The sequence below is a fragment of the Petromyzon marinus genome, chromosome 31 (genome assembly GCF_048934315.1).
Source record: "Petromyzon marinus isolate PM22_M1 ecotype Great Lakes invasive population chromosome 31, UKy_Petmar_22M1.pri1.0, whole genome shotgun sequence".
NCBI classification, from domain to species: Eukaryota; Metazoa; Chordata; class Hyperoartia; order Petromyzontiformes; family Petromyzontidae; genus Petromyzon; species Petromyzon marinus.
This window is the reverse complement of record NC_133697.1, coordinates 3,476,262-3,485,364: the sequence shown is the minus strand read 5'-3', so window position 1 is coordinate 3,485,364 and position 9,103 is coordinate 3,476,262. Positions and strand designations below refer to the sequence as shown.

Sequence of the window (9,103 nt, the reverse complement as noted above, 5' to 3'; positions counted from 1 at the left end):
GTTTACCATGGAGTCCAGTTTACCATGGGTGTCCAGTTTACCATGGAGTCTAGTTTACCGTGGGAGTCCAGTTTACCATGGGCAGGGGTCGGCAATGTGCGGCTCTTTAAGGACCGCTTCGTATTCACACGCAGTGCGGCTCTTGAAATTCGAAAAAAATGTGTCTTGCTGTTTTAGTTGCCTACCCCTGCTCAAAACGTTGCGGAACACACTGATCATCACAGCCCTGATCTTCCCGTCAGCCGAGGCGTACGAGAGTGATAATTGCATCCCCCCCCCTCCCCCGATGCCAATCCAATCCACTGCTAGATGAGGGCGGCCTCCCCTACCGCGTGGGCAGTGTCGGTAATTTGACCAAACTTCACCACGCTCTTACTGCGGGGCGAGGAGGTGCAGAACTGCCCCCTGCTGCCCACGTCAACACAGGCCCCCTGGTGACGTCGGTCAACCCTTCTCGTGTCGAGTGGCGCAGATTCCAGAAGCGTATTGGAGATCTTCGTTGGTTCTTTCGGTAAAGTCACGGAGAATGAGAATAAAATAATAAATTAATAAAATAAAATAACACAATAAAATTCTCACGACGTTTCGGCCACAACACAAGCGGCCTTCATCAGGTGAAGGGACGAGACTTCATCAGGTGAAGGGACGAGACTGTCCCTTCACCTGATGAAGGCCGCTTGTGTTGTGGCCGAAACGTCGTGAGAATTTGATTATTTTATTCTCATTCTACGTGACTTTACCGAAAGAACCAAAGAAGATGAATCCTTGCAGTCACGAAAGCTTTAAATCGTATTGGAGATCATCGCTCAGATTCAGGCCGATGAGCGAGCTGAAACGAGAATAGAATCGGCGCTCGTCACAAGTGACATTTTTATTTGTTTGGCCGTGTTGGGTGGTGGGGGGGCGTCTCGCGACGACAAAAAAATTGCCAATTCATTTCCTGACCAAACCCAAACATCAGACCATGAGTCACAGTAGTCGCGTGCTATGAGCTAAGTGCTTGGTTATATTTTAACACGTAGGCTTTCGCGACCAATATAATCCATAATAGAGGGGTTTTTTGGGGGGGGGTTAGATCGCGTAAGTATATAAATGTGTCGTTAAAACCCACCGGTGTGCTGTACGAGTGACGAATTGCCATGTTCTGTTTTACGTGACAACACTTACTAACTGGCTGTGTCGGGTGGCGGCGGGTTTCAACGACACATTGAGATATTGACGCGATCTAAACCAAAAAAATAAACTTCCTTCCACATCCCCCGCCGCTCGGCGTGTCTCCCCAAAGGTTGCCGTAGCGTGAAGGAAACCGTGGTGATTTACAGGCAACGTGAGTTGAGCGTGGACAATTAGAGCCGTGTTTTAAAATATACATTTGTTTAATTTGTAGCGATATGGTATTGTCATCGGTATGACACGTAGGTATTTCAAGTTTGCAGTCGATGGCACATTGGGAAGTGGGTAAAAACTGAGTTCCAATATTTTTTTGGAGGATGCAACAGACGGAGTGAGTTAAATAAAAGCGTGTAATGTAATAATAATAAAAACCTCTTATCTTGGTGACTGTCTGCTGGGGAGATATTTGTTGTACGACTTTGAGAGGAGATTTAGCGACATCTATCGAAATCGTTGTGGGTCCACTCCAAACGGGGCTGCTCCGAGCCGGAATTCGGCCACGCCGCTCTCTTCTCGCTTCTTTGTGCGATACAAAACCTCAAACACCCGACGAAAAAAGCCTAAAGACACAGATGATGATGATGAGCTATCTTGGTCATAATGTGAATAATAACGATAGCCGTGCAAACGGAACTATCTTGTCGGGTGGTGGAGGGAAAATGACAATAACTCTGCCATGAAGGCCACCACCGCGTGGCCTGACCCAACATTAAATGTCGGGATTCGTTTGGCAAGTCACAGGATGGCAAAAGTGACCGAGAAAACCCCGTGGGTGAGGAGAGGTGAGGGGTGTGAGGAGGTGTGAGGAGGGTGAGGAGGTGTGAGGAGGGTGAGGAGGTGTGAGGAGGGTGAGGAAGTGTGAGGAGGGTGAGGAGGTGTGAGGAGGGTGAGGAGGTGTGAGGAGGGTGAGGAGGTGTGAGGAGGGTGAGGAGGTGTGAGGGGTTATGACGAGGTGAGGTGGTGTGAGAGGGGTGAGGAGGGTGAGGAGGTGTGAGGAGGGTGAGGAGGTGTGAGGAGGGTGAGGAGGTGTGAGGAGGGTGAGGAGGTGTGAGGAGTGGAGGTGTGAGGGGTTATGACGAGGTGAGGTGGTGTGAGAGGGGTGAAGAGGGTGAGGAGGTGTGAGGAGGGGTGAGGAGGGGTGAGGAGGGGTGAGGAGTGGAGGTGTGAAGGGTTATGACGGGGTGAGGAGGGTGAGGAGGTGTGAGGAGTGGAGGTGTGAGGGGTTATGACGAGGTGAGGTGGTGTGAGAGGGGTGAGGAGGGTGAGGAGGTGTGAGGAAGGTGAGGAGGTGTGAGGAGGGTGAGGAGGTGTGAGGAGGGTGAGGAGGTGTGAGGAGGGTGAGGAGGTGTGAGGAGTGGAGGTGTGAGGGGTTATGACGAGGTGAGGTGGTGTGAGAGGGGTGAAGAGGGTGAGGAGGTGTGAGGAGGGGTGAGGAGGGGTGAGGAGGGGTGAGGAGGGGTGAGGAGTGGAGGTGTGAAGGGTTATGACTGGGTGAGGAGGGTGAGGAGGTGTGAGGAGTGGAGGTGTGAGGGGTTATGACGAGGTGAGGTGGTGTGAGAGGTGTGAGGAGGGGTGAGGAGGGTGAGGAGGTGTGAGGAGGTTGAGGAGGTGTGAGGAGGGTGAGGAGGTGTGAGGAGTGGAGGTGTGAGGGGTTATGACGAGGTGAGGTGGTGTGAGAGGGGTGAAGAGGGTGAGGAGGTGTGAGGAGGGGTGAGGAGGGGTGAGGAGGGGTGAGGAGTGGAGGTGTGAAGGGTTATGACTGGGTGAGGAGGGTGAGGAGGTGTGAGGAGTGGAGGTGTGAGGGGTTATGACGAGGTGAGGTGGTGTGAGAGGTGTGAGGAGGGTGAGGAGGTGTGAGGAGGGAGAGGAGGTGTGAGGAGGGTGAGGAGGTGTGAGGAGTGGAGGTGTGAGGGGTTATGACGAGGTGAGGAAGCTCTATAGCCCCCCCTAGTGGCTGCTCACAGCCGGGCCCCACATCGGGCAGCGTCACCGCCGCCGCCTCCGCCGCCTCCTCCCGGGGGCTTCCCCAGCGCGCGCCGGGGCCCGAAGGGGACCGAAGGGGTGCGGACGGGACCCGAGCGAGTCGCGGTGAAGGGCTCCCTGGTGGGTCGGGGTTTGGTGGTGAGGGTGGCGAGGAGGGCCGGCGGTCAGGGCCCAGGGCCCCCCGTGTGCGGCCCAGGGCCCCCATGTACGGCCCAGGGCCCCCCGTGTGCAGGAGTGATGGGGGGGGGGCAGGGTTTAGTGAATTTGGCGGCCCGGGGTGCCCCCCTACGGGGTGCCCCCCTACGTGCTGCCCCCCTACCCACCCACGCCCGTCGTGCGCCAGGCTTGGTATTCGGCCCGTTCTGTGTGGGCCGCGTGGGCCCGGCTCGGGAAGTTGGGGCCCCGTGCCAGCTCGTGATTGAGCCCCGGGTTTCTGTGTGTGTGTGAGCCGGATGTATGTGCTTAGGCCGCCTGTGCAGGGCTGGGTTTGCCAGGTAAGTGTTAGGGCCCTTCCGTACGCGGTTGGGCTCGGGTTCCGTGTGGGCTATGGGCCATATTCATGTGGTTAGACCGTGGGGGGGGGGGGGCCCGAAGGATGTGACCGTGTATAGAGTAGTCCGTGGCGATCGACCCATGCGCTGTAGGTGGCTGGGCCTCCCCGGATGGGCAGGCCCTCGACGGGCGCCTGCAGCCCAAGAACCGCAGTGCTGCTGTTTGGTCACGTTATTGACTGGGAGAGGGGTTTGAACCAGAACCCCCTCCACCCCGAGACCCCCCTGGTACCCTCATTAATAGAGGTGTCGGGCCCCCCTCCCCACTCTTCCCGCCGTCTTCTTTGTACTTACGAGAGCTGAGGGCCTGGCTCGGGGCCCCGAGGCCTCGCAGCTCTTGGGTGAGGTTTGAGCCCGGGGTGCCGGGTGCTGTGGTCGAGCGCGTTGGCTCATTTGTGTGTTAATCAGGTGCGAAAGATATTGCTTCCCCCGGCAAATGAAATGCAGTATACATCTCGTTATGGCTGTGGTTGTTACTAAATCACGTGCCGGCTATTTTAAGTCTATCAGCGGCCAAGAACATATTTACATACACGGCACACCACATAGTGTGCTATAAACCTTTTTGTTATTGCTGTGGCTGCTAGTCATGTGCCGCTCCAGTCTACCAGCGAGTGAGGTTTTAATGTCAGCGTTGGGTGTGATAGTCGTGGGTTCTAGGGTTCCGATGAAGGTGCTGGATGACAGACTAACTGGAGCGTTATTGTTGGGTTCTGGTGTGGGTGCAGGGTGTGAAGGTACCATTCGTTATTGACTGGGTGCTAGTGTTAGCTAGCTAGCTGCTCGGGTATCATGTGTTCCTGTGCTGGGGTACTAGCTGAGATGCTGGGTACTGGTGTTCTGGTGTGGGTGCTGGGTATGAGAGTACTACGTGTAATAAATACTATATTGTGCTGGGTGTAAGCGTGTCAAGTTGACCGTGTGTAAGCTCTGAGCGCGCTGCTGGACTAGGTTGTGTTGGGTGAGGCCAATGCTTGCCACAGGAATGTGTGTGCCGTGACCACTGGTGCGTGGCCGGGTCAGGTGGATGCAGTTATGGCGGAGAGGAGTCAAGGCAAGTTGGTGGTGCAGTTGGCCCGCGGGGTGCAGGCATGGCCTGCCGAGCTGCTGCGCCAGCGCCGCACACTGGAAGGCGGCCCCGACTACCTCATCCGCTGGACGGTCTCCACGGCGGAAGAGGCGGGCGGCAGCGCTGGGGGGTCACCCGCGGCAGGGCCGGTCGCCGCCACCGCCTGGAGCTCGACCGGCGACGCCGCCGGCAAGGCCGAGAACATTCTCATGTGGATGAGCGAGGAGGACGTGCGCGCGTGTTGTGGTGCTCTCTTGCGCAAGCACAAACCCGAAGGAAGTGAACGCGGTGGCACCCATCTCCTCCAGCAGAGCTTGGTAGGAACCCCGCATTACTCTCCACCCAGGGCGTCACTTCTCGCTTGATGTTTCCGGGTATTGTTCGACTGGCGTAGGTGGCACGCGACTAGTCGTAGCCACAGCCATAGCGAGTCGCGAGAGGTATACGGGATGCGGTGCGTCACGTGTAGAAATATTTTCCGGGTCACCAACCCAAACAGACTTTGCTGAAATGTATCTCTGTGCTCCACCAACTGAATGTCGTGCAAGGGAAATCGGGGAAGGGGTTTCCGAAATCCCTGTGTGACATGACTGGCTGGCCGGAAAACCATTGCACTCTAATCGAAAATATTCTGAGCCTGGCACGATGGGCTTGCACTGCTGCTGCCTTCCAGCACTTAGTGCACGGATTTGTCGAGTGGCTGAGGTGAGGCCTGAAGAGCTGTGATGGATGTCTCTTGGTAGAGCCGCAGGTTTGGACATCTTGGCGACGTGGCCAAGCGGTAGCGCGTTCGCTGCTTGTTGCAGAGGTTCTCCGGTTCCATTCAACAGGCCGCCCTGCTTAATAGTGTGTGTTTATTAACCATAATTACGACGGGCGTCTGGACATTAAAGATCCAGTGAAGAAGAGTAGGCCATGTTGTGTCGGCGTATACACAAAGCAGAAGTCATCGCCCCATATTGGCAGACATGTCACTCTTGCAAATAATTCTGCTGCTCTATTGAGTTCTCACCTGATTAAACGAAATAAACTTGAAACACCACCAACACCACCCCACTCGCACCACCAAAACTCACAATACCAAAAAACAGCACCAACACTCAAACCACCAACAAAAGTAAAGATCCCCCGTTTCGCCTTTGAGAAATTGTTCTTAGCTGGCATGGCACATTATGGGGTAGATTGCCATCACCACGCCCGGCCACCTTTGTCTCCCCATTGCTGATATTTGTACACACCACCATTCGCTCATTCACTCGCGTTTGCTCGTTCATACTTGAGCCCAGTCACATTGGTAGAGGTTGTTTTCCATGACCCCGACATCCCACTCAGCTGACACCAGCAGCACCGCTCAATGAGCAGCGGTTGTCGTTTTCTTAGAGTGTCGGCAAAGTGAGGCCTACCGTCAAGGCAGACCCTGCACCTCACCTGTTTTTTCTACTGGGTCGACTGCACCTGACTCGGCTGAAGATACCTGGGACAAAGATCCTCCGTATAGCCTTAACAGACCGTTGGATCAAGCGCCGTTAGCGAGAACCTATAAAAGCTGGCACGGCACGTGAGGGGGTGGGTGGCCAGCACCATAAACGGCCGCCTTTTTTTCTCTTCCAGTCCTGATGTATACACATTGCTCTATGTACTTATGTAAGGCCAAAATTTGTCTAAATCTCATAATTACATTGCAAATTACTTGATGAGCATAACCCATACCAATCATCGCCCCCTACTGGTAATAATCGGGCTCTACCAAATGCCTTTGCTACACGGTCGACAGCTGCCACTTAGTTGCTGAAGTATTTAAGTAGTGCCATCGAAATGCGATATTTATTGTTAGGATTATTATCAATAGTGGTTGTGCGCCTCCAGAGGGGATGTTGGCGTGCTCGATAGAGGGTGGCGGAGGTGTGCTGGAGCTGTTGCAGTGGCAGTGATGATGATTATGGTGTCTCCATCTGCAGAGCGTTGATGCCGACAGTGACCTGGAGGAGCGGGAGTTCTCTTCGATGCGCAGCGACGTCATCCAGCTGGTCAGCCGCGCACGGCGGCAGGTGGAGAGGGCCTTGGGCCCCGAAGCCACACGCAACATCTCGCACATCATCCACGTGCTGAGCGCCTACGCCAGCATCGGGCCGCTGGCGCCCGTCTTCAAGGAGGCCGGCGCCCTAGACCTGCTCATGGAGCTGTTGTGCAACAAAGAAATCCAGACTCGTCGCAGCGCCGGCAGAATGTTGCGCGCTCTCGCATCACACGACGCAGGTACGCTCGGCCACTTGCACAGGCCGCACACGAGCCCTTGTGTGGTTTGTACGTCCGTGTGGCCCCCGGTGGATTTTGCCCATGCCAAGCCGATAAGAAAATCGAACTATTAAAAGGGGTATGGAGATGCCACCGGTGCAGGGCAGGAATAGAGGGAGGCTTAGGGTGACATGGAAGGATGTAATGGATAGAGATTTGAGGAAAGTAGATGAAGTGGTTTCCTGCTCAAATGAGGATTGAGGCATTGGTGATCGTCATCCGTTTACAGTCCTGAGCCAGTCGTGGAATTTGCACGTTCCTTTGTTGAGGGCGAGTCTGTCCAGAGGACAACCACTGTTGACTTCCCTACAATGTGGTACTCGTGTCTTCAGCCCTAGAGAGATGATAACCTGAGTCAACCCCCCCCCCAACCAGATTGGAACTCGCAGCTTTCTGATGGCGAGCCGCTCGTTCTACCGCCGAGCCACCTGGCCGGTACATGAGGGTCACAGAATAGAATTTCCTGGAGAAAGGAAATCCGAGCTGCGTCAAAATAAACCTAAAAATAAAACACCACGCGGTTGATGGGTCTGTTGGCGCAGGCAGCCGGGCGTACGTGCTGCTCTCGCTGAGCCAACAGGATGGCATCGAGCAGCGCATGGACTTCGACAACCGCTTCACGCTGCTGGAGCTGTTTGCCGAGACAACCTCTTCCGAGGAGCACGGCATGAGCTTCGAAGGCATCCACCTTCCTCAGGTGAAATGAGCAGATTGGCGCGAGCATACGTGTTTTGTGCACGCCACCCCGGGCCCGTTGTGTCGTGCGATGCGTCTCCAGGAGATGGCACCGTGTGTGACCGTGAATTTGTTGGTGCACACGAGCGCAGATTCCAGGGCGTTTGCTGTTCTCGCTGGTGAAGCGCTACCTGTGCGTGACGTCGCTGGCCGACGCTCTCAGCAACACGGATGGAGCTGGGGTGGGGCCGGGAGGGGGCCCAAATGAGTCCAGCCGACTGCACCGCGAGTTTGACTTCTGTATGGCGATGGCTAATCTCATAACGGAGCTGGCACGCATTTTGGGCTGGGACCGCCAAGAACCTGAGAACCAGCACCACGGCACCGTCGCTCCCATTGCGGTATCTTTTCCTTTTCTCCACTCGGCTGTGCTGCTCGTATCGGTTTTGCATGCCCGGTGGCTCTTGATGACATTGACGCACTTGTTCCATCTCCCCTCCTACAGACTCCAAGCCGGCATTCTATATTCCAGGCCTCGGTGGACAGCAATGTTTCCGCACCGGCCACCACTCCTCCGGATTCCAGTGGCGCGTCTATCGGAACCCTCAGCTCCTTTGTCCCGGTCCCCCGTGTCGGTGGCTCTGGCTTGGCCGGCGACGGCAGCGCCACCGCCACCGCCACCGCTAACGGCAGCGCCGCCAAGCAGGCAAAGCTGGCGCTGCGACAGCCGGGCGACTTTCCGAGACCCGCGGATTACGGCGAGTCTGTGCAGGCGCAGCTCCGCGTGGGGATGCGCGTGCTCATGCTGGAGGACTATGAGATGGTATCGGCCGGCGACAAGGGAGAGGTGCGATGCGTCAACAAGGGCTACCCGCCCGTGCAGGTGAGCGGCGCCATCGTCCGACCATCGGCGAAGGCTAAAATGGCCAGTGCTTGGCTGTTGTAGCTACTAACGCTATCGGATAATTGCTCAAAGTAATAGAGCCATACTCTAAATGCTAGCCGTGCCGTTGGTATTTGTTCTCCTTTGCTGTCCCCATGGTCTGGAACTCCCCTCCTCCATCCATCTGTGCAGCTGAAGGCTCAAGACATTCCTTTTTTCCTCCGCCATTAACCGCCTGCCTCTTACTATGGGATAAAATGCGCAATGTTTATTAACAGCTTATTGTTTAACACGTAGGCTTTCGCGACCAATTTTATTCATAATAAAAGTTTTTGGGTTAGATCGCGTAAGTATATCGTAACCATCTACCACCTGACACCACTAGTAAGGTTTGTCACTTAAACAAAACACGCCAATTAGTTGCGGCTTCAGCCCACCGGTGTGTAGGGTGGTGGAGGGTTACGATACATTAAT

The 9,103-nt window shown here is 55.4% G+C and overlaps 1 protein-coding gene across 5 annotated transcripts in view; it reads left to right on the top strand.

The window, feature by feature from the left end:
* The first annotated feature begins 3,116 nt into the window (after positions 1 to 3,116).
* LOC116947660 (cullin-9-like) overlaps positions 3,117 to 9,103 on the top strand; it is a 36,533-nt gene continuing 30,546 nt past the window's right edge. For 2 of the 5 annotated variants that reach the window (XM_032963637.2, XM_032963641.2), the window contains exons 1-6: positions 3,299 to 3,650; positions 4,731 to 5,093; positions 6,735 to 7,032; positions 7,614 to 7,768; positions 7,899 to 8,147; positions 8,252 to 8,629. In XM_032963637.2, coding sequence (XP_032819528.2) covers positions 3,609 to 3,650; positions 4,731 to 5,093; positions 6,735 to 7,032; positions 7,614 to 7,768; positions 7,899 to 8,147; positions 8,252 to 8,629 — 1,485 coding nt within the window. In that variant the 5' untranslated portion in view covers positions 3,299 to 3,608. Of the gene's footprint in view, positions 3,277 to 3,298; positions 3,651 to 4,730; positions 5,094 to 6,734; positions 7,033 to 7,613; positions 7,769 to 7,898; positions 8,148 to 8,251; positions 8,630 to 9,103 lie in introns of those variants that run through there. The other 3 variants (XM_032963639.2, XM_032963638.2, XM_032963640.2) reach the window with 2 other exon arrangements.